General features: G+C 42.1%; 1 protein-coding gene across 1 annotated transcript in view; it reads right to left on the reverse strand.

Moving 5' to 3' along the window:
* cdh15 (cadherin 15, type 1, M-cadherin (myotubule)) overlaps window positions 1-6,455 on the reverse strand; it is a 36,945-nt gene extending 30,490 nt beyond the window's left edge. Inside the window, exon 1 of the mRNA XM_082528513.1 lies at window positions 6,407-6,455. Coding sequence (XP_082384639.1) covers window positions 6,407-6,409 — 3 coding nt within the window. The 5' untranslated portion in view covers window positions 6,410-6,455. The remainder of the gene's footprint in view (window positions 1-6,406) is intronic.
* Window positions 6,456-18,040: the final 11,585 nt, after the last annotated feature.

The raw sequence follows: 18,040 nt of genomic DNA on the forward strand, positions 1-18,040 counted from the left end.
AGAGCATTCAGCTGCAGTTTGTAGCCGTGGTTCTTGAGATGCAGCCCCATCTGAAGATGTCTAGTCTGTAGGATAATGACTTAGAACGCTTCAATCAGGTAGAGGTCAAGTCTGACATTAAAGACGTGCAGACGGCTTTTGAAAAGAGTGATTCGTATAAATTTTTTTAAAATTAGAGCGCTGTGGTTCCTTAAGTGCTTCTAGAAACCAGAAAAATGTCAGCCAGAGAGACATTTTCTAATTAATGTTAATATTTTGCCTTAGCAATAATATGTATGATTCATGAAATGTGATCAATGGCATGAAGCTTTCATGAGCAGCTCTTGCGTGCATCAACATTAAACTTTCACTCTCACACCTGCACACGAGCAAAGAAAACACAAATGTGCTGAACGAAACCCATCTCTGCCAGCACTGACACAAACACACGAGCTGACTGCATGTGCTCTCCCTCTCTCTCTCTCTCACACACACACACACACACACACACACACACACACACACACACACACACACACACACACACACACCCCTCCTGGCTATGAGTACCCTTGCCCCAAGTGCTCCCTTGTTGCAGTCTCCATAGCAGGCAGGGAGACTGTCTGAGTGCTTTATGTTTGCTGTAACACAGAATCATCACCGACAGAGCCATTGATTTGTCAACAACATAGTGAGACACTGTAGATGGATAATGGCCCATCTTGTGTTGCACTTTTCTGGACAGCTAAGAAGCATCTGTTGTTGTATTTTTTTTTCTTCCTCCTCCCTGTTAAATCTCCCTCTGTCCGCCCACACTAACACAAACACAGACACATCCGTGCAGTTTGAAAACAATAAAAGAAAAGCGATGTGTCTTGCTCAGCTACTAAATAGCTGTCTGGTTTGTGTCTCCTGAGGTGGCTGCACATCAGTGGCTGGCCCATCTATCAGGCCAATGCACGGCCCTCAAACCTCCAGGTATAAAGATGATAAATACCCCCACCTCTGGAAAAGGGCAGGGGGTGGGGGGGTGGGGGAGACGGACGGATGGATGTGGAAAGAGAGAGGCGGTTACAGATATCGAAATGGAGTGACTGAGGGAGGAGTTAGAGAGCTATTTGGTGCAGCTCACGACACTAACACTGACTCTGTTAAACAACAGGAAGCAACTGACCTGACAAAATGCTGCTGATTACACATGTAAACTGGGAAGAATTTCAAATAAAATTTCAAAATAAATTAAGTGAAATTACACATCAGAATTGTGTAAAACATAGTGTAGTGTCTCAGCAATGTAAAGTGCTTTGAGTACAGCTACAACCAAAGCATATTTATTCAACTACAGACAAAAAGAACACATACAGTTATACTGCCATATCACATCATTCACACTACCACTGGTATAAATTTTTATGGGATATAAAACGGTTACATCACCATAACATTGCTATAGCAATGTCATCCATTCAAGTTCCCTAGTGAACACAATGAGAGGAGCCTGGGCATGTCTGAGAGCGAGAGCCGTGTGTCAGCCTACAAATACTGGTATCGATCGGATATCAAGAAAATGCAGGGGCAGATACCAGTACTGGTACTTTTAACCTATAAAGGCAACTCATGTATTGGGAGCAATGTGTCATGACTGATTAACAATCATTAATTTGCAAGTTCTGACCACATTTAAATGATCATTGTGATTTCTATTTTCCACAATAACTGGTTAATACAACATAGTGCATGTTTGAATTAGAATTTTTTCGTTACAAAATAATATAAATTTAACAGAATTCAGAGCTACAGGATAGACCCGCAGGATCGCACTAGTTTTGATTTAATAACAATACCAGCGTTGGTATTGATACTATGAATAATTCCATTGGTCCACCCAACAAAGACAACCAACATAGCACAGCACTCACATGCTTATTTTATCACTTGATCTAAATATAAACACAGTTAAGTAGAACCAGGCTGTGAAGGAGGAAATACTAGCAGCTGGCAACCCAAACGTGAACAAATGACCCCCACCGAACATCGATGGAGGACTTGCTAGCTGAGCTCCAATGAAGGAAGAGCAAATGGATGGATGGTGGTAAAGGTGGGCCATAAGGAGATGGTTAGAAAGCTGTTCAAGATAAAACATCCCAGATAGAAAATGTTTGTGACAAGTTTGTGCAGGCTGCTGAAGACTTACATATCTACGTTAGTGTTACCTTAGAGTTTTAATCATTTATGTTATACTTTTACTTAAATTTTAGGGAACACTGCCCATTCCTATTCATTTTGTGCTTTGTCACTGAATATAATGCTGTGTCATTACTATTACTGCACTGTAATGGTGGCACCTTGTTACTAGAGATGGACCAATCCGATATTACTTATCGGTATCGGTCCGATACTGACGTAAATTACTGGATCAGATATCGGAGGGAAATAAAAAATGTAATCCGATCCATTAAATATGAAAAAAGCACCTCACAAAACTCGGCTAATAACGGTAGCACGTCAGCAGTATGCATCATGTGATAGAGTGGCTGTGCGTATTTGTAGCCTCGCTAGCAATCCGGCATTTCATCTCCGAGGAAGTTATCCCAGAGAGAAGTAAAGCAAGTGTGTAAGTCCATCTCTGAATGTTTGTAAAGCATTCCCACGTTAAGCTTTGAAGAAAGCTTAACGTGAAACTGATGAAAATGAAACTGATCAATGATCAGCTGATCGGCTTTTCTGTCGCGAGTCCGTTTCTCTTGTTTATCGCCCACTTCGCGCCAGAAAGAGGAAACCAGCAGCTGAACAACAGCAGCACGTTTAAGCTTGATAAGCTGTTGTTAGAATGTATTTATTATTACTTTCTACACCAGGATCTTTTTCTACGTAGCTGAGTTTAGCCAGGGGGGCCGATAGGGCATTAACAGTGGAAAGGGGGCACAAAGACATACTTTTCTTTCTTATTCTCATTTAAAATGTCTCGCTTTTAATAAATATTTATTTGAATCTTACACCCAAAGTTTTAATCTGATGTAAAATGTATAGAAGTCCATTACTGTATATAGTAACTATTAAGTCTAATATACCCTAGTAAGCTATAGTACGTTTTCCTTTGGGAAGATACCATCTGTGCAGTCTGCAATTCTGTTGAAGAAAGATGTTGAATCTGTTTAATTATTCTTCGAAATTAATTGATTTCTGTGCATTTTTTTCCACACTGCATCAAATTAAAGTTGATTACGTCGGTGGTTCCCACACTTTTTTTTGCTGGGAGTTTTAGAACCCTATTAGTTAGGTTGCTTACTCTTTAAAATACCAGAATAGGGAGGATGGAGTAGGTTTAAGTTTATTAGAACGATCAGTGTTGCTGAACTATGAAATATTTTGGGTGCAGTGTATTTTTTGCATACAGGTATAACAGAATAGCTTTAGTGTTTTGTTTTGTTTTTTAACTTGAGTATGAACTTATACAAAAAGCAGCAAGATATTAAAAGTTTAATTGATTAAAAAACACACTATATCGGATTCATATCGGTATCGGCAGATATCGAAATTTATGATATCGGTATCGGACATAAAAAAGTGGTATCGTGCCATCTCTACTTGTTACAGGAGATTTAGACTTCAAATTAGGAAGTGTTACATCTGTGACAGCAGCTCATTAGAGAAGAAGGATGGAAAACGCTCATCGTTTACTTATATTTATAAATAATGCTGCCTGCAAGCTGCAAGCATCAGTGAAACATCAAGTATTTTTAAAGTATACAGGCAGAAATATCTTTATCACAAATTTTCTTGAAATATCTTACACTATATTGCTCACCCATAATAATATATTTAGCAGTTACAGCCTGTGACTCAGTAGTAACTTCCTGTTTTTAGAGCTGACTTTGTTTTTACTCTCTTCAACAGAGCAGTGCCACAAATACTTGAACCAGTGAACATTTAAGGTTGGTTTTCATTTAGTCAATCACTAGTTTGAAGCTAGCTGGTAGTTTGCAAGAACTTAAGAAAGCCTTTGCAAACAAACCTAGTGGTGGATTTATGAATATATGGTACAAACCTTCCAGGCTCCCTGCGCTCATTCTCCATTCCCTCCACTGTTTGATTAAACAGTACTAACCCCCCCCCCCCCCTTATCTGAGCTGTCGCTGCATGAAGGAGCTATCTGCTGTGTGACTGGCAGACTGCTGCCTGCTGCCTCTGATAGCATTCCACTTTGGTTAGGTAAATAGGAACTTAACTGAACTGAGACAGTTTAAACAGTCTAAATGTAAGGAGATTAAAACTGGTCAAACAGTGGTTGAGCATGGGGATGCATCACAGCTAGTAATGCAGTGCCGCGAGAATGGGAAACACACGTGCGGGCTTGCGTGTGGCACACACACACAGACACACACACACGCGTATTTCAAAAAGTCAAAGAGAAAGACACAAGCACCAGAGACGGTCAGGCAAAGGCACACAAAGCAAGAGGCCACACAGAAGCAGCCCGTAGTTGTTTTTCGATGCCTTGGTGCCCTCTGACCTACAAAATCACGCTCCATGCTTGCAAATTCTTGCACACAAACAGATACAAATGGCACGAGGCAGGCAAAGCCGGATAGACCTGGGGACAAGTTTCCGCCTGAGTGCCCTCATTTCCAAGCCCTGCCCTGCCCTGCTCTGCCCATAGGCCTTTCCAGACTGGCCAGTGGAGTGAGCGACCTACCCTGAGCCTAACACTGTGTGGCAGGGGGGACCTAAAGACAGATGTTCCCTGCCACTGGCATGGTGCTGAAAAGGGGACAGCATCCCATGGGGACACAGTATATATGTGTGTCTTTGATAGCAGAGGGAGAGGAAGATGGAGAAAGAAACTGAATGGTTGGATGGCGATGTCGGGAGGAAGAAGGAGGAGCAGCGCTGGGTGGGTTGCGAAGGTGTCGAGGGGGGGGGAGGGGGGGGTGCTTGTAAAAGGAGAAATAAATCAACTCAAAGCCATTGGTGGCAAACGGCTGCTGCAGTGTCATTAGGAATCCTGTCACGCAGCAGCTCCTCTGAGCAGTCAGCAGACGCAGGTTGACAGCAGGCCAAAGAGGAATTTTAATTTTACCCCCTGTCTCACAACTCCAGCCTCACATACATTTTCTAACTATTGACCCACCCTGTCAATAGTACCCTTCAAACTCATCAACCACTTGCATCCTTGCATTAAATGTGCTCGCAATATTACAATTGCAGCCTGTACATTTCAGTTACAGATCAAACTTGATTCACACAAAACTTCAGGATCGATATTTGTCAGATATTGACACACGCACACATAATTTACCTGATTAGTTCTACCTAATCTAGTATTTCTGGTGGGCATGACACCTGACACAGAACTTGTGTTAGTTTATTGTTTTTCTCACTTTGCCTCAGCCATTTATCTATGGCCGTTCAACACTTCTCAAAAACGACCCTGACATGGTGCACGTTTCTTTCTTCAGATTTGAAATGTAAGAGTTAACCGAGTAACATAATGAAACTGTCAGCAATGTGATGCTGTAGCAACTGAAGAAAGCACATTTTTAAACTAGAAAAAACTGAAACAATGAGCCCTTTCACCAAAAACATTCTCACACAAATAATTCAAAGTATTAAGACTGAGGTGAAATGTTACATTACGTTACAGTTACATCATACACCAATGAGGTGCGACCACTTACCTACCCATATGGAAAAGATATATATAAATCTTATAAAGTTTGTATCTGTCTTGTGTGAAACTTGTATGAAAAGCATATAAGAGTGAAAACAGATATAAGATCCCTTGGAAAATTATATAATGAAACTTGTATGTTTTGGACACTTACTAAAACAATGTATGAAAGTAATGCGAAAGTGGCCACTTTCATGAGTAATCACATATAAGTTTTTACTATTTCTTTTCCATATGGGTAGTATTGTGTTGGTCACCCTTTTGCTTGGACTTCACTAGACCCCCAAGGTGTGCTGTGGTATCTGGCACAAAAGACCTTTGCAACAGATCCTTTAAGTCCTCTATGACGTCTAGCGCATCCCACAGATGCTCGATTTGATTGAGATCGGGGGAATTTGGAGGCCAGGTCAAGATCTCAAACTTGCTGTTGTGCTCCTCAAACCACTTATGAACCATTTTGGTTTTGTGGCAGGACACATTATCATACTGAAAGAGACCCCAGCCATTAGGGAATACTGTTTCCATGAAAGGGTCTGCATGTTCTGCAACAACACTTAGGTAGGTGGTATGTGGCAAAGCAACATCCACGTGGATAGCAAGACTCAAACAGAATATTTGATGGATGTCAAACTCACGTTACATCACGAGCCGTGTTACGCCCACTTTGATGTTAAGTGAACTGTATCAAAGAAACTCCCCTTTCTGTCAGTCTAAGGAAGTTAAAAGTCCAAAATTCATGCCCTCTTTCATATTTACCATCTGATTAGAATCCTTGCCGGGCCAATTCTGACCCCCGGGACTTGTGTTTGACATCCCTGCTATAGTGCATCCTGGTGCCAGGTGTTCCACAGGTAAGCGCTACACCTGCACCAAGCAGGCCATCCCCGTGATGTAAAAGAAAACATGATCTATCAGATCAGGCCACCTTCTTCCATTGCTCCGTGGTGCAGTTCTGACGCTCACCTGCCCATTACTGGCAATTTCGCAACAATGGGCTGAAGCCTGACTAGTCTGCAGCCATGTAGCACCAGACCTGACATTTGCTATGCACTCAGTATTCTGACACCGTTCAATCACAACCGGCAAAATTCACCTTAAGGTTTTCTGCAGTTTGAGCTACAGCAGCTAGTCTTTTGGATCAGACCACACAAGTCAGCCTTCACTCCCCACGTGCATCAGTGAGAAATTCGTGGGTCGCGAACGAAACGGCTCTTAGAGCCGGATCTTTGAAGTGAACGACGCGAGCCGGCTCCTTATCGCGAGCCGTGGGTTTTTTTTCTTTTCTTTCTCTCACCCTCTCTCTCGCACTTTTTTCCCACTTCACTCCGCATGCGAGCCTTGTGCTTTGCACTGGGAAGAGGGGGGAGAGGCGGTAGTTACAGTCACAGTAGCACAGGAACAGAGCGGGAGGGAGAGACAGAGAAAGAGAGCCAGGGACAACAACGTCACATTAGAAAGGTATAGTAATCATCCACAACTATTTTCAGTTGCAGATGATAAAGGATTCAGAAAGTTTATTCATGCAGGTCCATATGACAGAGAATGTGCATCTTCTTTTTGTTTTCATATTTTAATTTATATTTAATTTTGGTTTGCAGTGTTTTGTGTTGTTTCACTTTAAATTTGTTTAAAAGGAAAAAGCTGAAAATGTAAATATTTAAAAGTTGAAATGTGAATAGTTGGTTTTTGTATTATATGATTTATTTATTACAGTTTCTGTGGAGTGAATAAATAAAAGTATATTTACGGTACCCTAGAGACCAAGCACGTAAAAACTCCAAAACACGTAAAAACTCCAAAACACGTAAAAACTCCAAAACACTATTTTGTTTTAGGCTAGGCGCAGTGTTGAGCTTTTGTTACCTAGGGGCCCACAAGCCAGCAAGTACCAAGTTTGTACGTGCTTTGTCTCTTGGGGCCACCGCATATATTTATATATAAACATATATAAATAAAACCACTTTTTGTTTTACATTAGTAATTCCTTTTGTGCATAATTTTAAATCATTGTTAATAATAAATTAATTAAAGCAACAAAACAACCTGAAGAGCCGGTTCAAACCCGAAAGAGCCGGCTCTTTTTAGTGAGCCGAGCCGAAAGAGCCGGTTCTCTAAAAAGAGCCGGAAATCCCATCACTAGTGAGAAATATATCCCACCCACAAGCAGGTGCCATGACTAAGAGATCATTAGCGTTATTCACTTCACCTGTCAGTGGTCATAATGTCGTGCCTGATTGGTGTATTATGCCATTCAGCTATTCATCAACTTTTTTCCGCATACACATGGAGAAAAAAAACATCCCAAAGAAACAGTATATGACATAAGTAGAACAGACCCATTAGTGATATGATACAAATCAGTGTTAGGAGAAGACAAGCGGCACAAACACACAGAGATGTTGTGTTTCTAGCGACGTGCAGATATCAGGAAGTAGTAATAATGCTACTGGAGCAGAGCAGGGCAGAGTAATGCTGCACATTTCTCCTCTTCTCCCATCTCAGCTGCCACTTTAATGAGCAGACAAAATGGCCTCTGCTGAATAATTAATATGTGGGTCCATTAACACGACATTAGAATGCATTCTATCTCTTATTGATTTTCTCCTGTCTTTTTTTTTGGAAAACTTTTACTCCATCCGTAGACCACTCTGCGTCCAGCACTGGCGAGAGTGAAATATTGCTGCTGCTGTTTAAATGTCAGCTTTGTAATTACACATGGAGCCACGAGCTGGGCAATCCCACCGCCTGAGGGCCGCTGATTTATAGTCAGGCGCTGATGGCAACAACACAGACAAAATGCATTCACATCCTTACACACATCAAACGTAACTCGTCTCACACGCCTTTTTTATTTACCGTACAGAGTTAATCTGTTATAGTAAAAATGTAGTGAGTGCAGACCGTGCACTGCTCTGTTTTTAGGGGAAAAATTAACAAACCTAAACTGTTAATCTAGAAATTTTGCTCCAACAATGTGAACAAACACTGACTGCATCAATCTACCAATTATGTAAAACCTACAGTTATTACAAATGCCATATTTTCTGCACTATAAGCCGCACTTAAAATCCTTAAATTTTCTCAAAAATTGACAGTGTGCCTTATAATCCAGTGCACCTTATGTATGAATTCTGGTTGTACTGACCTCAAACCGATTTTATGTTGTACACGGTGCTCAAAGATCCGTCAAAAAATGTTTTAGTTCGACTTTGGTAAGCTACGAAGCTGCACCGCTTGATGGATTGTCGGAGCATTGCAGCTACTGTAGTCAGGAGCCTCGCGGAGTAATCTGGGTCCAAAACTCTGTCAAACGAACACTGAGGCATCACTGAGAGTTAAAAACTGTCTAAATTCTTTCATCTTTAATAAAATGATCAGGGTTGATGATTTACCAGGTGTAACAATTAAGTTTAACATCCAGGCATCCATGAAAACAGAATTTATTACATTTAACAAAGTTAGAAGTTAGCAGGAAGTTAGCTTGCTAGTTTCCACCTAAATATATATAGCATGTTCTGACTGAGAGATTTCTGAAAAATTCAAACGTACAGCTCTGCTATCACTTCCAACATAAATGAAGACAGAAAACTAAACAGCAGTGAAAGTTAACGTGAGGGTTCCCGATGATTGGGGACAAATGCAATTGCATGGCAGGATGCTGTGAATGGACCAAACTTCAGTCAGGAGAACAACTGAGATAATCCATCTACAATACGAGGTTAGTCATTCATATACTGCAACAACATGGGAATAGAGCAGCTGCCAGAGAATCCAGCATTAATGAATCAATGGTACAGAAGTGGAGGAAGCAAGAAGAATGAGTTGAGTAAAATTGGACTTACCTGACTGTTTTGTTTCGCTTAATGTGCCTTGTAATCAGTATACGGTAATAAAAATATAGCCTACACTTCATGGACAAAAAGCCATATCTTTGAATTCAGGTCTTTATTCAGTCCAGAAAAAGGTGAAAAAATGGGCTCACTGAATTTAAGTGCAGTACTATAAAAGGATGCCACTATTCCTACAAGTCACTTAGTGAAATTTCTCCCCTCCTAGTTATTCCACGGTCACCTGTAAGTGGTACTATTGCAGTGTGGAAGCGACATAATCACCAGGAGTCCATAAAAGTCACCAAACTTTTCACACTCCCAGAAGGATAACTCCTCCTGAAACTGTTGCCATTAAGTTTGACTTGACAAAATAATGAAGAACATTTGCAAGGGGAGTAAGTGGAGACAGGAGGGGGCCCCTCAAGGAAGTTAAGTCTCTTCTACAATAGTTTACAATAGTTTGTCAGGCCTCAGGGGGCTTCAGACTGGCCCGGGGCCCCAAACAGTTGCCTGCCTTGCCTGGTGCCAAGTGGCTCAGCCTGTAGGTGTAGTGTCTGAGCGCCTCAGTGCTCAGCGCTGTATGGAACTGTGTTACTTCATCTCATTTATAAACAACAACCTTGAAACTAAAACAATCTTTAACAGAACATTTGAGTTTGAACTGCAAAAAACAAGAAAAGAAAGTAATAAGTAATGTCTGGTTGTTGCTCCAAAGTCTGTATATACTCTATGGCAGTATTCAGAATCAGAATACTTTGTTATTAATAATAGTTAGAATTATATAATTGTTAACATATAGGGAATTTCACTTACAATATAGACATGAAAGGTAGAAAATGTAAACTCTCTATTTTAAAAAAAAGTAAAACCAAGGCAATCAAAGTGAAATGTTAAATTAAAGTTAAATATACCAAAGTTAAATCTATGTACTGTACAGACAAGATATTACAGGTGATAATGATGCCTTTACAAGTGCACAAACTGTCACTGCTAATCATTTATTTTGTCGAGTTATGTTGTTATTGACACACAGGAAAACAGCCCAGTGTTATTTCTATTTAAGGTAAATTTCACCTGAGCTGTGTGTCATGGAAATGTGTGAGGAAACACCAGAGCAAATGCTCGTTAAAAAAATGCCTGCCCGCATTGTGTTTACACACCATTAGTGCTGAGACAATAAATCAATCAATTGATCCACTAATCAAGAGAAAATGAGCTCACATCTTACGTCAATGATTAGTGTTTAAAATCCTCCACGAAGCACTAAATTTATTGATTTGCTGTTTGCTATTTTGGATTTAATCCTATGGAATTTCCACTGTGGCTAAAGGGGAAAAAGAGCAATGTGCAAAGGAAAGCTTGTGATAAAAAGCCTTAATATGAGGAATTTTACAGAATGAAAAGTTAATAAATCTAGAAGCAATCAAGAGTGTAACTGATAATAAAAATGATCGTTGCAGGCCTGCACACTTTAATCTTTACCACTACATCGATTCACAAACTGATAAGAGCGTCACTTCTCTGCTCAGTGTCTTCTGGGAACGGGCGTCTGCTCTTTTTGCTCAGTGGCCTAACACACTCTAGTGGCACGCGGGACACCCTGGTTCAATACACCCTCCCTTATGCACTCCGCCCATCAGTCAGATTCTAGGCACAGATACCTGCTGGGAAAACCAATCTATATCTGGATGAATGGAGGAGGAGAGGCAAGGCCAGATCAATGTACAGATATTGATAAACGCAGCCATGCAAGGAGACTATACTCCTTCTGAACTCATTCACTCTCTCTCTCGCTCTCTCCCTGTGAAAAGATTAGGAATCGAGATGAACTGCTGAGTAAGGTTTGCGGGTGTATTTGTGTGTGTAGATGACAAAAGAGACACTGTAGCGTGCTGGCAGATACTACAGATAGAGCAGGGAGGGAGAGGATAGGAGAGAAAGGGAGTCGAGATACATAGAAGAGACACAGATTACCACCACAGAGCTCAGTAATGGTGTGTAAGGGCAGCACGTCAATAAAAAAATACCTCCCGTTGCAGCGCGGTGGACTGCTGCCGCAGCCTGTACGGCACGACACCTGCTGACTCCCTGATCTACCTCAAATTACAATGATGCTCTCACACTGAGCTTCTGTGAACTACAACATCCACTGGCTGTATCAAACACACAGATAGATACCCAACATTCATATCCACGGACACATGCATAAAATCCCACATGCGGCTGCAATGCTGATTTCATTCAGAGGTTCAGCATCAGGGTTTGATCCCCCTCCTGCGATGCCCTGTTGGGGTGGTGATTTTTATATATATATATATTTTTCCAAATCTCCTTCCCCTCCCTCTCTTCAAAGAGACGAGGCTTGACATCCAGGTGTTTTATAGTATTTGTGGCTCTGATCATCCATCAAGGCGATCGATCACTCTCCCAGCAGCTTTTATTAATGATCTTGTCAGCCAGCCCGCTCTCGGGTGCAGCCGCTTGTCCAGAATGATAGATCATTAGCTAGTCTGCCTGCTATTTATTCTCTCATGACCTTGTCTCTCTCCATTGTTGAGTGGGCCGAGTTATGAGCGCCAGAACATAATTCACTATTGATTCTGTATTTTTTTCTTTTTTCTTTTTTTTTTTTTAACCAAAAAAAGTTTTTTTGTTTAAAGCAAAAAAAGTGGTGAAGCAATCTACACACAAACATTCACTCCAAAACAAGCTGCTAATATCTACATGCTAACACATTACTGGTAAAGTTAAGATGTGTCAAAATGTGTTTAGTTAACTAAGCTAGCTGGGCACATAGAGTACAAATACTGTAAGGCTGAAGTTAGTTGATTGGATAAATCATTTTTTGGGGTACTGCGTTTGGAATTTGTTTCAATAAGTAAAAAAAAACAATTTCTGAATTGTGTTGTTCTTTCTTCCTTTTGTTGTCTTGACTTTAGAAACATACAAAGACAATGACAGAGATTCTGATCATGTATGAGCAAAAAGTTTTACAGGACTCTATGCAAGACTGTGAAAAACTGAGTTCATCTCATGAACTTGTAGAACTACCTTTAGCAGCAATAACAAGAAGTATATGTAACTGTATGTGTATGAGTCTTTACAATGTTTCTTTTTTTTATCATTGAGGTTTGTTTATCCACATCATTTGAATCACACTGAGGTCATTGCATTGACCTTGACCATGCTGTTAGAGATTTGCTGCTGTGCTTGGGATATTTGTCCTGTTGTATGACCCAGGTTAGGCCAAGCTTAGGTTTTCTCCAAAACGTGGCATTGTGCATCACGACCGACTATCTCCACTACCAGAAGTCTTGTGGTCTGGTCAAATGTAACATTATAAACCTAAGCTATACTGCTATTGTTGATTGTTGATTCAATGACTGCAAGGTGCCCAGTTCTGGAGGCTGCAAAACACATCATACTTGTTTAGTTATTTTCTAATTGCACCATCATTAACTTTTATATTTAGCATGCTAACTAAAGTCTGCAGAGACTGAGTTATAGCTCTTTTTTGCAGTTTCTCTGAGCATTGCGTAGTCTGACTTTAGGGTATGTTTGGTGGGATGTTCACTCCTTGGAAGATTGGCATCTATCTTGACTGTTTTCTACTTATAGAATGACAGAATTCAAATTGTTTGGAAATTGCCTAAAAACTTTTACCAGAAGGATGAGCAGCAACAACTGTTTCGCTAAGATCATTGCTCATCACACACCTTCCATCCATCCATTCCCTTCTGCTTATCCTTTTCAGGGATGCGGGGGGCGCTGGAGCCTATCCCAGCTGTCATAGGGCGAGAGGCAGGGTACACCCTGGACAGGTCGCCAGTCTGTTGCAGGACTAACACAGAGACAGACAACCATTTGCACTCACATTCACTCCCGCATTCACACCTATGGGCAATTTAGATTAATCAATTAACCTATCCCCACAAACTGCATGTTTTTGGACGGTGGGAGGAAGCCGGGGTACCCGGAGGGAACCCACGCAAGCACAGGGAGAACATGCAAACTCCACACAGAAAGACCCCGGCCTAATGGTGGAATGGAACTCAGGACCTTCTTGCTGGCCTAAAAACCTTTACCAGACGGATGAGCAGCAACAACTGTTTCGCTAAGATCATTGCTCATCACACACCTGACCAGCAAAAATCCCCAAACTTCTAGTTTTATAGAGGTGCTCACACTTGGTAATGATAATTTAATCAAGTGTATTTGATTAGCAGCACCTGACTGCTGCTTACCCTCTTAATTCATATGGAAGTTGTAAAGATGTACTTAGTTTTTCTACTTCTACATTAGTAAATATAGTGCAGTGGAGATCTGGCACTGTATAGGCGGTGTTAATTAGACAACTGTGTTGTGGAGCCCATGCTAGGTAAGCTAGCTGACCTTCACATGCACCTCAACATTACTGGTTTGTTACCCTGACCATTTATTACAGTTATCCCTACCTGTTTGTTTATGTAGAGAAGAGTTCACTTGGCTTTTCATATTTATGTGGTATAAATAATTCAAAACAGGTGGTTTTGTGTTCATTTAACCAGAAGAGTGTGAGCTTGAGGGAGCTGTGCACATGGGCTATCGCTACACCTGACTATTGTTGGTGGTTGGAGGTGGCCAGCTGGAACATTAACATATTTCTCTTCATCTGGAAAGAATGAGTTTGTGGACATAACTTGATGGAAATCCTTCTTTTGAGGAGTAAGGCCTGTTTCAGAGGAGGGGATTTGTCTTGATGGTGGGAGAATCAGAAAATCAGCTCCCCTGGTTCTTCACAAATTACAGTCTACTAAATAGTTGTTGGGATAATTCAGTCAATGACGTGATGGGCAGACAATCCCTTGAGTCACGCTGCCAGTATGGCTGAAAACATGTTGTGGAACATCACAGTGAGACTTAAGATAATTAACAGATAGTAACGAGGGGCAGAGAAGAATAGAAAGGAAGTGACTGTAACGGAATAAGAAAGAGGGGGGGAAAGGGCAGCAGAGAAAAGGGCAAAGAGAAAACAGCAAGTTGGCAGGAGTTTCACAGGAGCAAAGCCCGAGGCCGAGCCAGTGAGGTGTAAGTAGCTTCAGAATAAACATGAGCTCCATGTAAACAACAACCTGCCACTACAAGCGTCGGATACGCACCCACACAGGCCTGGTGGGGTTCTGGATTCACTGATGTGTGTTTTCATGTGTGTGTAGCGAACACTTGGGTGTCCCTGGGGCTGAAAGCCTTGCCTGTCATCCTCCCATCACTCGTCTCTCTACCCACTTACATCCATAAGCCTGTCATGTTGATCAAGTAGCCGCAGGCCCAGAGCCTTTTGTGACTGTCAAAAGTGTGCACGTGAATGTTTGACTGTATAATTATAACCCGATTTTCAGTCTGTGTCTGCAGCGTACAGAACAGAAGAGCAGCGAATTAAACAAAAAAAAACACTTTACCTTGAATTCAGAGGCTATTGTGTTTGTGTGACTCACTGCTTCAGTCTGACCTGTTTATTATGCAGTCAGAGTTGAGAGAGAAGAAGGAGGAACTTCTTTCTCCTCCAGATTTATTCATGATGAATGGCTTTCATGTTCAGAGCAGCATGGCGGCTGAGACTTCTATGGAGTCGGAGTGAGAGAGGATATGTGTCAAAGTAGGATACCATGTGCACAATCCTCAAAGTACACAGAGCGCATACGGTGTTGACCAATGTGCAAATGCTGCGTTGCGTCAGAAAGAGCAAATATCCATTGCTTATTGTAAAAATCTGGCATGCCAACGCTCTGATTCAGACTATCAACACAATTAATAAAGTTAAGCTATATATACATATATATATATATATATATATATATATATATATATATATATATATCCAGCTGCATCTACGCTATCCAGCTATCCAACTTGAACTACCAGAAGGCAACATTGCAGACATAGAGGACAGTTACAAGTACTTGGGGGATCCCGCAGGCGAATGGGAACCATGAAGAGGCCGCTAGAAAAGCTGCAACCACCAAGTACCTGCAGAGGGTCAGGCAAGTCCTGAGGAGTCAGCTGAATGGTAAGAACAAGATCCGGGCCATCAACACGTACGCCCTGCCCGTGATCAGGTACCCTGCTGGGGTAATAGGCTGGCCAAAGGAGGAGATAGAAGCCACTGACATAAAGACAAGAAAGCTCCTTACCATGCATGGAGGGTTTCACCCCAAGTCCAGCACCCTGAGGCTGTACGCTAAGCGGAAGGAAGGGGGCCGGGGACTGGTGAGTGTCAGCACCACAGTCCAGGATGAGACAACGAACATCCAAGAATACATTGGGAAGATGGCCCCAACTGACCGAGTGCTCAGTGAATACCTCAGGCAGCAGAAACCCAAGAAAGAGGAGGGAGACGAGGAACCATCATGGAAGGACAGAGCCCTGCACGGTATGTACCACCGGCAGATAGAGGAGGTGGCTGATATCCAGAAATCCTACCAGTGGCTGGACAAAGCTGGACTGAAAGACAGCACAGAGGCACTAATCATGGCAGCACAAGAACAAGCTCTGAGCACAAGATCCATAGAGGCTGGGGTCTATCACACCAGGCAAGACCCCAGGTGCAGGCTGTGTAAAGATGCCCCAGAGACAATCCAGCACATAACAGCAGGGTGCAAGATGCTAGCAGGCAAGGCATACATGGAACGCCATAACCAAGTGGCCGGCATAGTGTACAGGAACATCTGTGCGGAGTATAACCTGGAAGTCCCGAGGTCAAAATGGGAGATGCCCCCAAGGGTGGTGGAGAATGACCGAGCTAAGATCCTGTGGGACTTCCAGATACAGACGGACAAAATGGTGGTGGCTAACCAACCGGACATAGTGGTGGTAGACAAACAGAAGAAGACGGCCGTAGTGATCGATGTAGCGGTTCCGAATGACAGCAATATCAGGAAGAAGGAACACGAGAAGCTGGAGAAATACCAAGGGCTCAGAGAAGAGCTCGAGAGGATGTGGAGGGTGAAGGTAACGGTGGTCCCCGTGGTAATCGGAGCACTAGGTGCGGTGACTCCCAAGATAGGCGAGTGGCTCCAGCAGATCCCGGGAATAACAGATCTCTGTCCAGAAGAGCGCAGTCCTGGGAACAGCTAAGATACTGCGCAGGACCCTCAAGCTCCCAGGCCTCTGGTAGAAGACCCGAGCTTGAAGGATAAACCGCCCGCAGGGGCGTGCTGGGTGTTTTTATATATTAGGGCTGGGCGATATGACCCAAAATTCATATCTCGATATTTTTTAGCTGGATGGCGATATAAGATATATATCTCGATTTTTTTTTTAAAGCCATAAGTTAACAAAAAGAGAGTTCTTAGTCACACTGTGTCCCAGATGTCACACGGGCACTTTTATTTACATACAGCGTAGATGTACATGAAGAAATTACTCAAAAATAAATTATCAGCATTTATTAAATAATCATGGTCCATAAATAAAAGAAAACAATGTTGGTTTTGTGCATAACAAAAAGCTCACAATTGTGCAGTCAAAATGTAAACTAATAGACGCTGAGCATAATAACAAAGAGACAGATTTCACAGCTGCACCACGTCTCTGAACAGGTGCCATTTGTGGTCCTTATACACACACAGTACGTATCACTCCGCGAGGCTCCTCCCCGGTAGCCGTAATCCTCCGACAATCCATCAAGTGGTGCAGCTCCGTAGCTTAGCAAAGTCATATTAAAACATTTTTTGACAGATTGCCGAGCGCTGTGTACCACATAAAATCGGTTCGCGGTCAGTAAGCACAACCAGAATTCATACATAAGGCGCACTGTCGATTTTTGAGAAAATGAAAGGATTTTAGGCCGTGCAGCCCCTCCTGGCTGCATGTCGTTAGCGCGGTTAGCTCGTTAGCGCGGTTAGCTCGCTAACACGTTGACGCCGTCCAGCCCCACGCACGGTAACTCGCTAACGGAGATTTTCCGCTTTCATCTTGTCATTGCCTGCAGGTGAAGCTATGGGGGAGGCGGAGTTGTGTTCAGTGAAGGAGAGGCGAGGCCGAGTAACGTTGCGTAGAGACAAAAGTGGACGAAAGAGAGGCAAACCTGCGGCTCCACAAGTATAATTATAACGTAACATAGACTATATCGATATAAACGATATTGTCACAGCTTATATCTCGTATGAAAATATATCGATATTTTTAAAAAACTCGATATATCGCCCAGCCCTAATATATATATATTTATTATAGTACAGGGTGGGCCATTTATATGGATACACCGTAATAACATGGGAATGGTTGGTGATATTAAAGTCCTGTTAGTATATGTGAGGGGGCAAACTCCTCAAGATGGGTGATGACCATGGTGGCCATTTAGAAGTCGGCCATCTTGGATACAACTTTTGTTTTTTCAATAGGAAGAGGGCCATGTGACACAAACAAAACCACCGCTAATGGTCTGACACTAACCCACATTGGATGGATCCCTCCAAGACTGTTGGAACAACAAAAGTGATGGTTTGGTGTGGTATATGGGGTACAACGATAGTGGGTCCATTCTTCATCAATGGAAACATCAAGGCCACTGGATATTTGA

This window comes from Aulonocara stuartgranti (assembly GCF_965226115.1).
Source record: "Aulonocara stuartgranti genome assembly, chromosome: 1".
Lineage (NCBI taxonomy): Eukaryota > Metazoa > Chordata > Actinopteri > Cichliformes > Cichlidae > Aulonocara > Aulonocara stuartgranti.